This window comes from Protopterus annectens, chromosome 10.part0, assembly GCF_019279795.1.
Source record: "Protopterus annectens isolate FY-2018-M chromosome 10.part0, PAN1.0, whole genome shotgun sequence".
Lineage (NCBI taxonomy): Eukaryota > Metazoa > Chordata > Ceratodontiformes > Protopteridae > Protopterus > Protopterus annectens.
Window position 1 is genome coordinate 1,838,994,093 of NC_056744.1, and position 17,067 is coordinate 1,839,011,159.

General features: G+C 43.7%; 1 protein-coding gene across 2 annotated transcripts in view; it reads left to right on the forward strand.

Moving 5' to 3' along the window:
* The window catches only part of PATL2 (PAT1 homolog 2), an 837,187-nt gene that overhangs the window by 683,985 nt on the left and 136,135 nt on the right, over positions 1–17,067 (forward strand). For both annotated transcript variants that reach the window (XM_044086703.1, XM_044086702.1), the window contains one exon: positions 15,587–15,727. In XM_044086703.1, the coding sequence (XP_043942638.1) occupies positions 15,587–15,727 (141 nt within the window). The remainder of the gene's footprint in view (positions 1–15,586; positions 15,728–17,067) is intronic.

The window sequence follows — 17,067 nt, forward strand, 5'->3', positions numbered from 1 at the left end:
AGGAATGACTGAAGATCTACAACACAGATGGAACCTTATGGTAAGACGACGACTTTTTTTCTGTGTCTGAGTCTTTCCATCTGTCCTGTTTTTTATATTTCCTGGGAATTGAAACTTTTTTTATTGTAAATAGATTTTCAGTATTTTCATGTTTTCTATTTTATTATTAAATATATCTATACCTTTCTCTGCAGCTGTTTTTTAGAAAATATTTAATCTTTGAGATTACTTGCATTTATTTAGTGGCACTGTGGCCGCACTCTCCAGAAAGCCTTGCTGCTTGGTTGAACATTATCAATTGTACAAGTATTAATTTTACTGAGAGTAATTGGGCACCCTGGTAGGAGCCTTAAAGTAGCTGGCTGGTGGCAGTGAATCTACCATATAGTCTGGGTGGAGGTGGCAAAATGAGTGTGTGTGTGTGTCAGCTACTTTGCACAGGGACACAGAGCACTGATTTCACAGAGAGGGTGGTGGAGAACTTTGCTTGGAACACCTGGCTAAGGACTTATCTCTATAGCCGTGTCAGTGGGGGTCTTATTTGGGGCCTGGAGAGAAAGTTCAGCCCCGGGACTGGAGTGCGCATTCAATGTGTACTGTTAAGGGAAATTGTACTTTCTGCAGAGCTGCCTCTGAAAGTATTGTGCGTCTCTATTAGGTTCCCCACTGGTGTCAATGGTAAGGATTATGGCTCTGATCACTGGCCTAGATGAGATGTCTTACTCCTATTTTCCTTTGTCTCTCATATTTGCTGATTATCCATCCTGAGATATCCTTTCTTTGTCAAATTCACACACTCATTTCTTTCCAAGTGTGTCTCCTGCAGCATTGCTATTTGTACACTGCATTTCTTAATATAATTCAGCACTTGCTTTTTGTCTAAACCTGTAATGCCATTTACATTCCTAAGATAACATGGATATGGTAGCCATTATGATAAGTCTTTTCCCCCTGTTAGATATTCAGAATCCAGCTTTTGTCTTGCATGCACATACTTATCAGGCTGATCTTTTATCTAAATTTTAACCTGTCATGTTTGTAAGACTTTTGCTTTAATGAAAATCTAAATATATTTTCAGAACATCCCCATGCTCTGTTAACTTGGAAGAAACACACAAAACTATGTACATTTTCAACAAATGAAGTGTAACCCTACAGATAGGAACAGTTGCAAACAGCTGTACCCTCAGGCATCACCTAATCTAAAATTAGGGTTACACATGCTAAAATGGTGTGATTGCTCTGTCATTTTACCTCTGTTCCCTCCCACATGTGAAAAACAGCCTGTTTGCTTTCAGACAACTAACCTTTAGTCCTAAGAAAAAGTGCACTTGCTATCTTTAAACTTAATTATACACTGATGTCCTTCAAGGATGCATCTGCAGTCCTTACAAATGGGTTGTCCTGGCCTCAGGCAGCCCTTCGGTCGGCCGGATTCCAAAGTCTGGGTCTGGCCTCGGCTGATGTCGCACTTCACCCGACGTCATAGCTGCAGTTCAGCGGGTATAAAGGCATCAGCCGACGCCATTTTCCCCAGTCTTTCTTGCGCGTGGCCAAGCAGAAGCTGTTCGCAAGTGCCGGTCGGTCAGAACCAGAGATTACTACTACCGAAGACTTCTAAAAAGCTAAGTACCCCGTTGGGGACTCTTTCTTGCCTCAGCCGATGTCAGAAAAAGTGAATAACTGTTTAACTTGTGGGAAACAAATACCTCATAAAGATTTCCACTCTTACTGCCTACCTTGTTTAGGCCCAGACCACGACGTAGCAGCTTGTCTAGCCTGTGCTTCTTTCAACCGATGGACGCTTAGACGTCGGTCGGAATTTGCTGAGGAGTTTTTCGGCTCCGCTTTTGCTTACAATATGCCGCCGGAAACTCCGACTGCAATTAACTAAAAGCGCAAGGAAAAGGACCGACACTCGCGGTTTCGGCGAAACCGGTTAAGTCAACGAGTGTCTCTGTTTCGCTGAAACAGAGTCCACGGTTCTTCCTTCGTCGAAGCTTGCCTCCTACCGAGGCCTCATCCAGCATGGCTGAATCTGCTACTGAAATCCCACCTGCTCTTGCAGGTTCACAGGATTTATCTGATACTATACCTTTAGATATATCTACTCCTGCACGTGGAGCTGCTAGGCCCCCTGCATCCATGTCGATTAAGGCTTTTGCCAGGGCTAAAGCAGCAAAATCTACCAAAACTGTGCCTGCTAAGACTCCCTCTCACAGGCCTAGCTCTAGTTCTCAAATGCTTAGTCTAGCAGAGGATCTCATTTCTTTGATCCGAGGATCCCAACCTCACCCTGACAGGGCCTCTCACCCTCCTCCAGAGAAGAGGCCTAGAGCAGAGCCCCCTGAGCCAGTTTCTTCAGATTACTCCTCTGATGATTCAGATAATACAAACCCTCCAGAGGGCCCTTATTCTCCTTATGAGGACTCTGATGCAGAAGACTCCATTCCTTCTGCCTCTCCGCCTGAGGAATTTTCTTTTGGGGAAACCTTGCATGCTATGAGGGAACAATTTCAATGGCAGGGCCAGGATTTTTCAGACTCTAGGAAAAGGCTTAGGACCTTTTTGCATTTGCCACAGCATAGGCCTTTAGCCATTCCTCCAGTACTCACTGTTGTGGATGATGCATTTAATGATGCTTGTACTGCTCCTGATTCTCTTCCTCCGGCCTCTGCTAAGCCCGACAGGTACTACAGGGTTCCGGACACACATTATCATTTGTATAAGGCTCCTTTTGCAGATCCTGAAACTATCTCCCAGGGACCCAAGGCTGTAGCAGCTACCTCTGCCAAAAACCCCCTCCCCTCTGAAAGGGAATCTAGGGCCTTAGAGAGATGGGGTAAAAAAGTTTACACTTCTGCTACTCTTTCGGCTAGAGCCTTAAACTTTCAATTCCACATGATTCAGTATCAGGAATTTATGTTAGATCAGTTAACTAAAAAAACTGTCCTCGTCTGAACCATTAGACAAAAAATCTGTTCAGGAAATGGTGCATAACATTCAGCAGGTCAGTAATCATTCTTTAAAATGCGGCTATGATGCACTGGAGGCTTCCTTTAGATCAGCTATGACTGGTACAGTGATCAGAAGGCATGCATGGTTAAAAGAGCAGTCCTTACCAGACCATGTAAAATCAAAGCTCCTAGATGCTCCCATGGATAAGCTCAATTTGTTTGGCTCCCCTGCACAGCAGGTGCTGAAGAAGGTGGAAGAGAAAGCAAAATCTGTCCAGACAGTCAAGGATTTCTTACAGGTCCAGCCTCCAAGGTTTAGTAGGAACTGGCCTTCCAAGAATTGGTCCTTTCCAGACACCTCCAGAGCTCAGAGAGGCAGGAATAGGCGCCCAAGAGGCAGGGGTCGATCCAGAGGTGCCTACAGGGGACGTCAGTGGCAGCCTAACAACCAGCGAAGTACTGCCACAGATCCAGCCACCACCACTTCCACAGGACAATCACAGTGACTTGGCTCTGAGACCGCCTACCAGGGAACAACTAGAAGCACCCTTAGGCGGAAAGCTAGCCTTATTTTCAGTAAACTGGCATTACATCACAGGAGACAAATGGATTTTACAGACAATAGACCAAGGTTACAGGTTTCCCTTCCATACTCTACCAAGGAAGAGAGGAATGCCAAACCTACCTCCAAATCAGAAGACAAAAGCTCTAGAACAAATACACCACTTACTAAGCATGAGAGCTATAGAAAGGGTACCGTCTATGGAACAAGGGCAAGGATTTTACTCCAGACTTTTCCTGGTGCCAAGAAAAGAAAACCAATGGAGACCTATTCTCGACCTGTCCGCTCTAAACACATACCTCATTGTTCCAAAATTCAAAATGCTGACCCTACAGCAGCTTCTTCCCATGCTGGGCAAGGAGTCTTGGCTGGTAACTCTAGATCTCAAGGAGGCATACCTGCACGTCCCCATACGACCAAATTGCAGAAGATACCTCAGATTTCTTGCAGGATCAGAGCATTATCAATTTTCAGCATTGTCCTTTGGCTTATTTACTGCGCCCAGAGTATTCACGAAATGCCTGGCATCAGTAATTGCTCATTGCAGGCTTCAGGGAATTCAAATTTACCCTTACCTGGACGACTGCCTGTTACAAGCGGACAACAAAAACAAATTCGAAAAAGATTTGAAAAAGGTCATTCATCTACTGCAAGCCCTGGGATACACAGTCAATATAAAAAAGTCAAGGCTGATACCATCCCAAAGGATAACTTTCTTGGGTGCAGAACTGGACACATCAAATCAAATGGCATCCCTCACAGCAGAAAAGCAGAAGCACCTCCCTCTCTATTTCATGGCATTAACAACGCAGAACCAGCTAACAGCAAGGAAAGTCCTGCAAGCCCTGGGTTACATGGCATCCTGCATAATATTGGTTCCGCATGCCAGACTACATATGAGGAAGTTACAGTGGTACCTAAGGAATTTATGGTCTCAGCACAAGCAAAGCCTAGAAACCCAAATTCCAATAATTCCATGCCTGAAGCAAGAATTCCAATGGTGGGCTCAGGCCTGTCAATCGAACAAAGGACTGCCCTTCCACAGCACTCAACCAAGCCAGACTATCACAACGGACGCCTCAGACCTCGGTTGGGGGGCGCACATGCTGGACAAGTGCATACAAGGCTTATGGACTCAAGACCAGCTGAACCTACACATAAATCAAAAGGAGATGCTGGCAGTAAAACTGGCAATTCAGACATTCAGACCATTTCTTCGACAGGGTCAATTGCTGATAAGGACGGACAACACCACAATTATGTGGTACATCAACAAACAGGGAGGCACACATTCATACCCTCTATGCCGGATGGCAATGGACCTCTGGAATGTGGCCCTGAGCTTCAACATTCAGTTACAAGCAATATTTGTACCAGGAAAAGAAAATATACTAGCAGACATCCTAAGCAGAACTACCACGGATGCCCACGAATGGATGCTACATCCAGACATCTTCAAATCCATTACAGAGAAATGGGGACTACCAGAAATAGACTTATTCGCATCCCCACACAACCACCAATTGAAAAAATTCTGCACGAGGGCATACCACCCACTTGCTTGGAAGGTGGACTCCCTATCTTTCAGTTGGAAAAGCCTGACAGCATATGCATTCCCACCTCTTCCTTTGATGCACAAGGTGCTATTGAAGATCAAAGAAGACCGTCCAAGGATCATCCTGATAGCTCCAGACTGGCCGAGGCAGCATTGGTACCCATTACTGAGGAGCATGTCTCGGGAACAAATATGGCCTCTGCCCCTAGATCCCTTACTGTTAACACAGAACAACTTCAAAACACTGCAGCTGGCTGTCTGGAACATTGCATAAGACAAAATAACCCAGATTTATCTCAAAGGGTTAAAGACATTATCTTGGAGGCTCACAGACCCTCAACAAGAAAAACTTATTCAGCAAAATGGAAAATATATCTCATTTGGAGTGCAACAAAAGGAGTAGATGCATCATTGGCAAACATAGCTAACATCCTGGAATATTTAGCAGAGCTTTTCCACAATGGTCTGTCTTACTCCTCCATTAAGATTCATGCATCAGCAATTTCAGCAGAATACAACATGGATCCTCCAGTCTTTTCTCAACCTCTACTCAGACAGTTTCTCAGAGGAATTAAAAAAATGTAAAACCACCAAGGAAACCACCATTGCCTACATGGGACTTGAACTTTGTGTTAGAAAAGTTAACACTCCCCCCTTTTGAACCAGCAGCAACAGCAGAATTACAGTACTTATCTTGGAAGACTGCATTCCTGCTTGCAATCACTTCAGCTAGAAGGGTTTCTGAATTACAGGCATTAATGGCAGTACAGCCCTTCCTTATCTTCCATCAGGATAGAGTGTCCATGAGAACTAATCCTACCTTTATGCCAAAAGTGGTCTCCAGAGTATCTTTAAACCAAGCAATACACCTACCAACATTCTTCCCCAATCCACAGAACAGGGGGGAAAGATTGCTGCATACCTTGGATGTACACAGACAATTGCGCTACTACCTGGACAGAACCAAGAACTATAGAAAAACTGAGCAGCTTCTGGTAGCATATGCCACAGGAATGGAAGGAAAAGCAATTTCAAAACAAACAATCTCAAAATGGATAGGAAATTGCATTAGATTTTGTTACTCTTTTCATGGAAAGGCAACTCCAGAAAACATCAGACCTCATTCCACAAGGGCTACAGCCACTACTACAGCTTTCTTACGAGGAGTAGCTACCAAAGACATTTTAGAGGCTGCTACTTGGAGCTCCGTGCATACATTTGCCAAGCATTATAATCTGCCTTTATACTCCAGATCACGAGCAGGTTTTGCCACTGCTGTTTTGCAAGGGATCTTAACTACACCATAAACTCTTAGTGCCTCCTTAGTGGCTCCTCCCCCTGTTTGGCTATGGTATTCAACCCATTTGTAAGGACTGCAGATGCATCCTTGAAGGACATAGTACAGTTTTGTACCTACCATAAATGTAGATGTCCGAGAGGTATGCATCTGCAGTCAGGATTACCCACCCTCCTTCCCCTCTGTGGTACTCCTAGGGTATTTGCCCATCTTGTAGCTAGCTGGGGGAATCTATTATGGTGTATTTGTTTGTATATATGTATATACATGTTTATTTCTATTTGCTTTCTACTGTTTGGAAACATTTGCATTTATCCAAATTTAGCCTTCCTAGAGGGCACCTGGCATCTGGGGCAAGAAACACTGAGGAAAATGGCATCGGCTGATGCCTTTATACCCGCTGAACTGCAGCTATGACGTCGGGTGAAGTGCGACATCAGCCGAGGCCAGACCCAGACTTTGGAATCCGGCCGACCGAAGGGCTGCCTGAGGCCAGGATAACCCATTTGTAAGGACTGCAGATGCATACCTCTCGGACATCTACATTTATGGTAGGTACAAAACTGTACTTTGTATTAACTGCATTAAAGTACTAAGGCTGCTTACTCCCCTGCTATAATTTCAAACTTTTTTCACTGAACTGCTTGCCATTGTACCTTTACATTTTGCATTTCCCTCTGCAAAGAATGCTGAGAACTTACAAGATTAATCGATTGCACCTGCAGACAGCTTATCTCCATGTGAAGGAAGTCAACAATGAGAAAAAGAAATCTGCTAATATCTTTATAGATGTGTTAAGGATTCTTTGTAAATTTCACTCTGAACAGAATGTACAGATTTCCCCTGGACAGCTGCCTTCAGTTGCAGACTTCTGGTGGATCATTTGGTCCTGTCTGCCTGATAAGTTATTTGCTCAGATAGGGCCTCCATTGCCTCAACTATTTCTATTTCCACTGTTTTATACTGGGCGGGCAAACTCAATCTGAAGAGAAGGGCATTATGGGTAGGACTTGGCTCAAAAGTTTTTGGCTGGCGTGAGCTTGTGTATTGGCAGGGTCCGTTCATAAAGTATTTGCTAATGGAAAAAACAAGCTACTGTCTTTGTAGGGGCAAGAAACTTTGCCTTTTTCATGACATCATCACTTTCTTATTTTTCAAGTATATTTCTTTGCAAAAAATTGCATATAGCTTCAACCAAGGATATTACTTCTCTTATAAAAACAAGGGAAATTTGGACCTTAATGCTGCATGTAAGCAGTTTACACACTTACACTCCAGCAACCCAAGATCAGAACATATTAATTTAAACTTGCTTCTGTCCAGCTTTTCTTCTGTTCTACAGTAAAGTGTCTGTTTCCTAGGAGGAGGAAAAAAATCTTTAATATTTTTAACACATGCAACAGTCACTGAAAAGGCTCCCACCCATAGTTTAAAATACCCTTGACTGCACACCATACAAAACTGCTTTGCAATATAACATGCAGTTTATACCATGAAATGTTTTATACAAGTAGTAAGAACCAATAATTGCTTTACTTAGATGCTGCTGGTTTCCTTTTAGTGCCCTTCTAAATTGTTCTATATTACAAGATTGAAGCTTTACTAATCAAATAAGTAAAGCTTGAACTCGTAAAATCGAAACCGTAAGTTGTTGAATGGCCAATTTAACCCAGGGAAACACTTCCCTTGGCCGTTATGTGGAGTATGCTAGTTTCTCCAATTTGGAGCGATATCAGAGTTGGTATATTTAGTTAGGGGTGTGTGGGGGGCATAGCCCCCATTTGATTTCAGATGTAAATTTTTTTTTTTTTTATTCGGCCAAGGGAAGTGTTTCCCTTGGTTGAATCTGCTGTTAAACAATTTTAGCTGTCGATATTACAAGATCAAACTTTAGTTATTCAGTGAACTAGAGCTTCAATATTGTAATATAGATGCTTCTAAATATTAATGACAATGTGGGGGGTTGTGCTTTACACTCCACCCTCAGGTTAACAAAGTAAACAAAATCTTCTCAGCCACTTTTTCTTGCAAAGCCATATTTCACAAATGTGACCTGTTTTATAGCCTTCCATTTATTCTATAATTTCAGTGTTACTGGTCTTCCGTTCATCTACATTTCCCAACAGCAGACTGTAGTTCAAGTCCAAGCTACTCCTGATTCTTTCCAACCCCTGTGCTTTCTTCCTGTCTCTAGAGCATTTTCATTTGGATCATTGGAAAAGGTTTCACTGGTAAAGTCTCAGAGCTTTGTCTGACGAATGAGACTCAGAATCCCCCTACTGCTTGCTTAACTCACTTTTTGTTGGATGAACTTTATTTCCTCCTTAGCTTGTTCTGCATCAGGAAATGCCTTTGATCCTTCAGGAAAAGAGTCTTTTCAGGCTTGTTGGCTGTTGGTGAAGCACCCACCAAGAGGAGAAAACGCTGAGAGAAGAAAGGAGCCACTTTTTGAGATTTTAAGTATTTTTCCTCTGTTTATTTGCTAATTTTTTCTGCATAGCTGCCTATTTTGAGCATTTTCTGGCTTGTTAAACTTGATTTCTACATTAGTAATTGTATTTAGAGCACAACATAGAGCTGTTTACTGAATTTCCTGTTTGCACTTATTTTTAAAATAGTTTTTTTTTCTCAAAACTTGCATTTTATCTGTCTTTGGCCTAGCAATCTTGTGTGGGGTCATTTACTGCAGTGTTATAACTTGTTGATACTTGTGAACCTCTGCTATCTCTGAAAAAACAAAAAAATCTTGCTTTTTTCCCACTTTTCTGAGATTTAAAAAAGTTCAGTTACAGGCTTGCTGTTCTTGAACTGTTTGTAAGTTTCTGTGAGGCCATTTTTGCTTAGGCTAAAGGGAAGTCTCTCTGTTGATCAGTGGCAGTGAAAAACATTGAGCAGCCTGCCTGCCCCTGTGGGATTGGTTACTAACTTGAAACTGTAGTTTTATTGGCCATTTTGGGTCAGTTCCAAAACTCCTTCATCTTCCTCTCTTAAAACCCTCTTTTGCGCGGTTTTGTGTGTTTTTGTGCATAGCGCAACAGCGGGCAGTGCTGCCTAATCGGGTTTAAACTATTCCTGGCTCCACAAAGTCTGCTCTTCACTTTTTCCCCTTAGAACTGCTCTGTCAATTTAAACACCATATTCTCATTCTAAGGCCCTTCACTGGTCCAGTTAAGTAATCCTACAAGTTAGCACTATTAAACCATAAGCACTACTTACTCTTATACTCTCTACGATTACCCTGTCCTCTAATGGTCCGTCTTAAATTCAGTTTCCCTATATTACTCTAGCATGTCCAAAGGTCAGTCAGTGGTTTCCTCTCCAGTCCAGCTGGTGAATCTGGGAATTTTGAGGCAATGTTACAACTGTCTCATGTACACGGACAACCCTCTCCTCCTCCAAACAGGTTCAAATATATAACTCCTGTAGCAAGCACGAAGCAAGTCCAAATGACAGGACAGCTGAATTCAAATACAGTTAGTTTCCTTTATTCACACAACAAAAACGGAGATGGAAGAACTAAGGTTTAGCGCTTTCATCTAGGTAGCTAGACTTCTTCAGAACATAAACCATAAGAAATCTCAGTTATATACATAAAAAGCCCGCCTTACAAATATATAGGTTCAAATATATGTGAGAGATGCAACTATTTAGCCAAACTGGAGGCTGAGCTCTCTCATCTCAAAACTGGTGTAACCAGTCAGGAGGAGAAGGTAACCTCACACAACACAATTCCAGTATCACATAGTCCCACCACATCAGCGAACCAAACACATAAATACACAAAAACATACTCAGAGGCTCTAAATAAAAATCTACCTAAGCAACAGAGACCTCCAAAGCAGACATCCAAGCAAACGCTACCTCAAAACAAAACACACACAGCACACAACCCACAAAGTCAGTGTGCCAAGCAGCCACAGCCCTTAAGGCTGAATAACACACCTGATACTCTTGTAATAGGTGACTCTCTTATCAGACACACTGACATCCCGCTCACCAGGCTGAATAAAGAGAAGGTCACGGTGAGCTGCCTGTCTGGTGCTAGGATCCGCCACATAATGCAAGCACTCGGGTCACTCCAAAGCAAATACAAATATGACTCCGTCATTGTACATGCTGGTGTGAATGACCTGAAAAGTACCTCCCTGGACTACATGAAAAGAGACATAGAGAAGCACTCTGATCATGTAGCCCAGGCTGGTATGACCCTGACCTTGAGCAGCATCTTACCCTCACCTAGAATGATGCCACAGTACAAAGACAAAATGATCGATTTTAACAATTGGCTAAAATTTTGGTGTCATTCAAAGGGGATCCAGTGTCTGTCAGCCTGGGATGACATGCTCGACAAGCCACGTTGCTTCGCTAGGGACGGCTTGCACCTGTCACCACTGGGCTTTCAGATATTGGCAAAGGCTCTTGCCACCCCCATAGTGCCTTTTTTAGGCAAGGCTCAAAAGTCAAACCCACCCCCCATAGACAGCACAAGGAACAAGACACTAAGTGTAATGCTGCTAAATGCCAGAAGTCTTAACCTCAAGATGCACGCACTCGAAGCTCTCCTCAGTATGGAGAACATAGATATCTGTGCAGTGACAGAAACCTGGTTCAAGGCTCCAGAGAGCACCCCAGCACTACCAGGCTATACCTCATATCATGCTTTTCGGCCCCAAAACCTGGACCGAACCACAAAAGTAGGGAGAGTTTCCATATTTATCAAGGATATCCACACCTCCAGGTTAGTGGCATTGCACGAAGTATCGGAGACCATCCATGTGCAACTAACAGTGGGCAAGACTGCTTTTCAGTTTATAGCATCCTACAGACCACCGTCTCAAGTCAGGAATCCCACTCGGCTTTCCTGAAAACATTGGAGAACATGAAGATCTCTCCGAACACCATTATATTGAGCGACTTCAGCTACCCAAACATTGACTGGGAGCACTACTCAAGCCCCAGCACCTTAGCCCAAAGGTTCCTGGAAATTATAAACTCAAATGCTATGGAACAACTAGTCACCACTCCCACAAGAGTGGACAACATAGTAGACCTGATCATTACCAACATGGGGACTCTATGCTCCACACCAGAAGTATATCCCTCATTGGTAAGATCAGACCATAAATTAATTTCACTGGATGTCCACATCCCGACCCCACCCCCAGCCCAGAAAACCACAGTGAAAAACTTCTTAAAAGCGAACTTCTCACTTCTCAAAACCGAAGTGGAATCCTTCAAGGCTCCAGGGCCAGTGGAAACTACGGCCCAAACTGCAGAATCCTATATAAACGCATTCTACGGACATCTCCAGGAATGCATGGATCGTGCTATCCCAAACAAAACCAAGACCCCATCATCCAAAGGCAGGCGTCCAGTCTGGTGGACTCTTGCCATAAATAAACTGTACAACAGAAGGAGGAAGCTACTACATGATAGAGCAAAACCCCTAACAGGGAAGGCATCTCTGATCAGTACTAGCAAAAAGCAAAACCCCTAATAGGGAAGGCATCTCTGATCAGTACTAGCAAAAAATTACGATCCCTCAAAATCCTCCAAGGCCATCTTCGAGAGGAAAATTGCACATGACACCAAAGACAATCATAAGGCTTTTTTCAGTTATGTTATAAACCTGGGATGCAACTCCCAGACTTGTTCTGAGTTGATTCTAAATGACAAAAAATACACTGAACCCTCAGACATCGCCAATATCCTGGCAGACAGGTTCAGTGCAAACGTCTCCACACCCCCCCCCCCCAAAAGAGCAAGTATCTATCCCGGCAGAGGGCTGCCTCCCAAACATCTCTGATGCTCAGGTGAAGGCTGCCCTCTCCAAAGCAAAAAACACTGCTTCCACGGGACCAGATGGCATCCCAGGTTGCGTCCTACATGAACTCTAAGAGGAACTAATCCCATAAATAAAACAGCTATACAATCTCAGCCTCACTACAGGATATGTGCCCACAGAATGGCGTACAGCAACAGTGGTCCCACTCCACAAAGGTGGAGCCTCTACGGACCCTGGAAACTATCGCCCCATAAGTCTGACTAGCTTATTCTGCAAGGCTATGGAGAGGATCATCATGGAGCTCATAAACAAAGACATTGGGGACCTACAGACACTAGATCCTACCCAGTTCGGCTTTGTCAAGGGCAGATCCTGCCTTTTGAACCTGGTTGATTTCTTCGAAACAGTCACCAAAGCCATAGATGAAGGGAAGGTAGTCCACACAGCCTATCTGGACCTTGCAAAGGCATTTGACACAATACCCCACTCGGGCATCATAGATAAGCTATCCAGCTTAAATATAAACCCCAATGTCATAAGATGGGTCGCAAACTGGCTCAAAGACAGAACCCACAGAGTGAGAGTTGCTGGAGCCATGTCAGACTCGAAACCGGTCACAAGTGGCATCCCACAGGGTTCTGTTCTGGGACCACTCTTGTTCGGTATATACTTTTCCGAGGTACAGGCAAATGTGGGAGGACTATGGCTCACCAAGTTCGCAGACGACTGCAAACTGGGCGCCATAATCAACTCTCCAGCTGACACAAACATCCTTCAAAAAGGTCTCAGAGACAGATAACTGGTGCCAGCACCATGGTTTAAAACTAAATGCCAAAAAATGTATAGTCATACCCTTTGGCAAAAACAATGTGCCCGCAAATTACCACATAGGCGGAAACCCATTAAGTAAAGAAAGTTATTAGGGACCTGGGGACCCAAGTTGATAGCAATCTCTCCTTTGAAAACCACATTGCCAAAGTGGTTAAAAAGACCTTCTACATAGCCCACCTCATCACGAAGGGTTTCACATCTAGATCAAGAGAGGTAATCGTGCCCCTTTATTCATCCCTCATCAGGCCCATCATAGAATACAATGCCCCTTTTGGGATGCATCTTACCAGACACCTGCAGCAATTAGAAAGACCCCAAAAGTATCTCACCAAGAGGATCAAGGGTCTCAAACAGATGCCATATGCTGCTCGGTTAAAAAAACTCCAGCTCTACTCGGTTGCATACCGCCTACTTCGAGGCGATCTATGCCTGACATACAAAGCTATGTCAAATCCAGAATTAATGGACATGCTCCACCTCAGTAAATCTAAATCCCTTAGAGCCACACGCTCGAGGGACTTGAACCTCAGCACAGAAATAAATAGAACTTGCTGGAGGGACAGGTTCATAACCCAGAGGCTCCCTTCGCTCTGGAATAGAATTCTAATTCATGTGAGGCAGAGCAACCTCACTGAATCTCTTCAAGAAGAATCTCGATAGGTGGATGGGGGATCGTAGGTTTGTCCCAGGGATTACTCCCGTGGCACTATTAGACAGAGGCACAGTAAACTAAACCTTAAAAAGGGCACAGTATACTCAAATCAAGGGGTGGCGTAAGCCATACAGAATCGGGCTAGGCTTATAATTGCCCCAGGGCAGATAGCCTAGTATGAACCTATGAAGACAGTTGGATACAACAGCTTGAATCTCACACCTGCCTCTAGAGATTCCCTGATTGCCAAGATAAATTTGTCTTCTGCCTGGTACATAGTGAATAATTTTCACAAAGACAGTCTCCAATTTTGTTTTACGTTTTTGTTCTGCCACAATTTTTTAGGGTCAACTCTTTCTGCTGGTATGATTGTATCCTTATTAATGTAGGTCCTGGCTGCTTTCTCATGGCCAGTTTTGGAGAGCACACTCTTGTCCCTTTCAGCTAATAAATCCTGCTATAGAATACCAGTCCATTTGCTGTGTTTTCATAAATTTAATATAGTCTGTGCCTTGCAGTTTCTCTGGTACAACAGAAAATCGCAGGTTTTCTGTGCATGCTCTTTTGAAACAGCTGTTCTTAAAGCTTTATACTGTGCCAGACCTTTTTTCATTTCAACCTCTGATTTTTGCAGTTTTATCAGTTCATCTGAATAGCTAATTTTTCTTTTTCAGTCTTTTATTTGAGTTGATATTTCTTCAGTGTGTCATTTACCTTAATTGCTTCTGAGTATATTTGACCCCCTCCCCCTCTAAATTACTCAAAGCCATCTCTGGATCAAAGCTGAAGCTTGAACTGCTTTTTGATGATAAAAACTGCAGGATTCTTCCTAGCTAGTGTTCCGTTTTCTGGCTAATTTTCTTTTCAGATTCTCTAAATTTCTTCTTTGCTGGCATCCAGGAAGTGTGCTTATTTGCCAGTAAATTAATTTTACCTAAAGTGACTGTTTCAAAAGCATTTTGTCAGTTCCAGTTTTCATACTGGGAGAGCTGGAATTAAGCTGTTGCTTAGTGTGCAGCCATTTTGGAAGTCTTGCCCATCCCCTATTCAGACCTTCCTGTTTAGCAATTCTGATGCATTTCTTCAAAGACAGTTTAAGTAGCAGTCGCCTCTGCACAAAGGATATTAGAACATCAGGATTTTTCTTTTATGCAGAACTGTATTTGGCCTTTAACTGGGATCAAGTGTCACGTCTGTCTTATTTCCTTCCCAAAATATCAGATATCTTTAAATCGGTCCACTCAGTGTAGTTATCTGCCCGTTGGAAAAGAAATACCTTTAGTTATAACTGCAGAAATTAACCAACGTCCCTGCCCCAGTTGGTGTTGTGATTCCAGAAAAGAACCACCCTGCCACCCCCCTCCACACACAGTGGTATAGTGATTGCATATGTGCTGTATGCTCGACTGTGTTGCAGGTTTCCATGGGATGTTTTGTAACCCAATCCCACAATACATGAGGGGAATATAATTTTTATTTTCAATTAGGGCTATAACCAAGTAGCTGTGGGGGGGAATTGGGCAACTAAAGTGAATGAAGAAGGCAGGCTGTACTTTGTGTACCACTTGGAAGATACTGTGCTCGTGACATTGTGGTAGAGGGCCACGTAGGGGCTGCTGAAGGAGTGGAACTGCTCATTCTGCCACACGGAAAGGGTATTTAGAAGGCATCTTATCAGCAGATGATAATGTCTGATACGGCAGGTGTGTAGAGTAATTTAGTAATGCAGGGTGAGTGAGGGCTTTTACTTATGAGAGGAGCAGAACTATGATGCCTAGGGTTGTATGCAGTAAGCTTGCAGAACTGTTGGGTGAAATGCAGATGGATCTGTTTTTCACAAAGTTTAAATTACTGACATGTTCACTGTTTAAAGAGTGCATTGGTGCAACCGAATCTTGCCAGATAACCTTTACTTACAAGGTGTGTTTTTATTATTTTCACTGTTAGGCACTCCCTGTCTTGTATGAACCATTACGAATTGTCATTGGAGGGTTATCCTTTTCGGAAATGATCACAGTCCTTCAGGAATTTGCCTCTCCACTGCCTGATTCTGCAGACCTCATGCTCACTTTGGCTCTTCACAATAAGGTAAGGAGTTTCTCTGCTGCTCTCTTCTGAAGACATGGCATTCACTATTTTGTCGTCCTTCTGAACAAGGTAATCTGTGTAGCCAGTACTACTATGAATGGGAAGCTTGCATACTTGAGAGAGTATTACCTTTGGGAAGGTGATACGGAGTGCAGCGTTGGGGGAGTGCAGTGTGCGACTTGGTGAGCGTTGGGGGAGTGCAGTGCGTGACTTGATGAACATCCTTCCCTGGGACCATGAAGATGCAACATGCTAGACGTTCTAGGCAGTACTCCAGCAAGACGTGGCTAGCTTCTTGAGTTCTTGAAGTTTTCTAAGAAAAGGTAATGGTCTAATGATATTGACAGAGATCCTTTGTGGGGAGGGTACAAAAGAGTACAATCACTTGCTTTGGCCAAGGCAGCTTTATTAATGTTTTAGCCCAAGATGTTCCTGATTGGGGTGGAGGAACAGTTTTATGTAAGGAAGCCTGGTTGACATTCTAGTCCAAGGGTCTTCGGGGGTGGGGGGGGGGGGTTGAAGCAGCTACTACTACTTCTGCACTGGTCCTCCTAAGAAAGAGGGAGTGTGCAGCCTTTGATATTCCTTGGCAGCGAGAAAGTAGCCTTGTTTACTGTGAAGTTTCTACATCCTTGTTGATATTCTTGGAGCATGCTGCTGCTCTGGAACTGTGGGGGGTAGGTGGGGCTACAGCCTAGTTAATATTAACTGTATGATCTTTGGAGAGGAGGGTGTGGGTGCCTGGCTTGTTATGACTAGTGACCCTCCTAGCAGGACCTGTTGGAAGAGGAGGGTGTGGTGCCTGGTTTGTTTTATGACTAGGGACCCTCCTAGGAGGTTGTGGGTACCTGGCTTGTTTCATGACTAGGGGCTCTACTAAGAGGACCTGTTGGGAGAGGAGGATGTGGGTTCCTGGCTTGTCATGACTACAGACCCTCCTAGGAGGACCTCCTGGGAGAGGAGGGTGTGGGGGAGAAGAGGGTCTGGGTGCCTGGCTTGTTTCCATGACTAGAGATCTTCTGAGGTGGAGGGTAGTTTCAAGATAAGTACAGTTTGTATGCTTGGTTAGCTGTTTTCTGGGGGGGGGGTCTGGTTGCCTTGTCAAGGACTGTACTGAGGAAAGGTAGTGGTTAGGCTGTTTTTTATTTTTGATTAGGTGTCCTGTGGTAACTTTAGATTGCGAGTCTTGCTTTGCATTCTTGATTAAGGATTTCCCCTGGGGAAAGAAAATGGTTAATCTGGTTCTTTTTGTTATATTGTTAGTCAGGTTTTCTGGGAGGTGAGGGTTGTCTGACCTGGTATTTTTTTGGGAAGGGGGCAGTAGATTCAGCCTTTTTTAT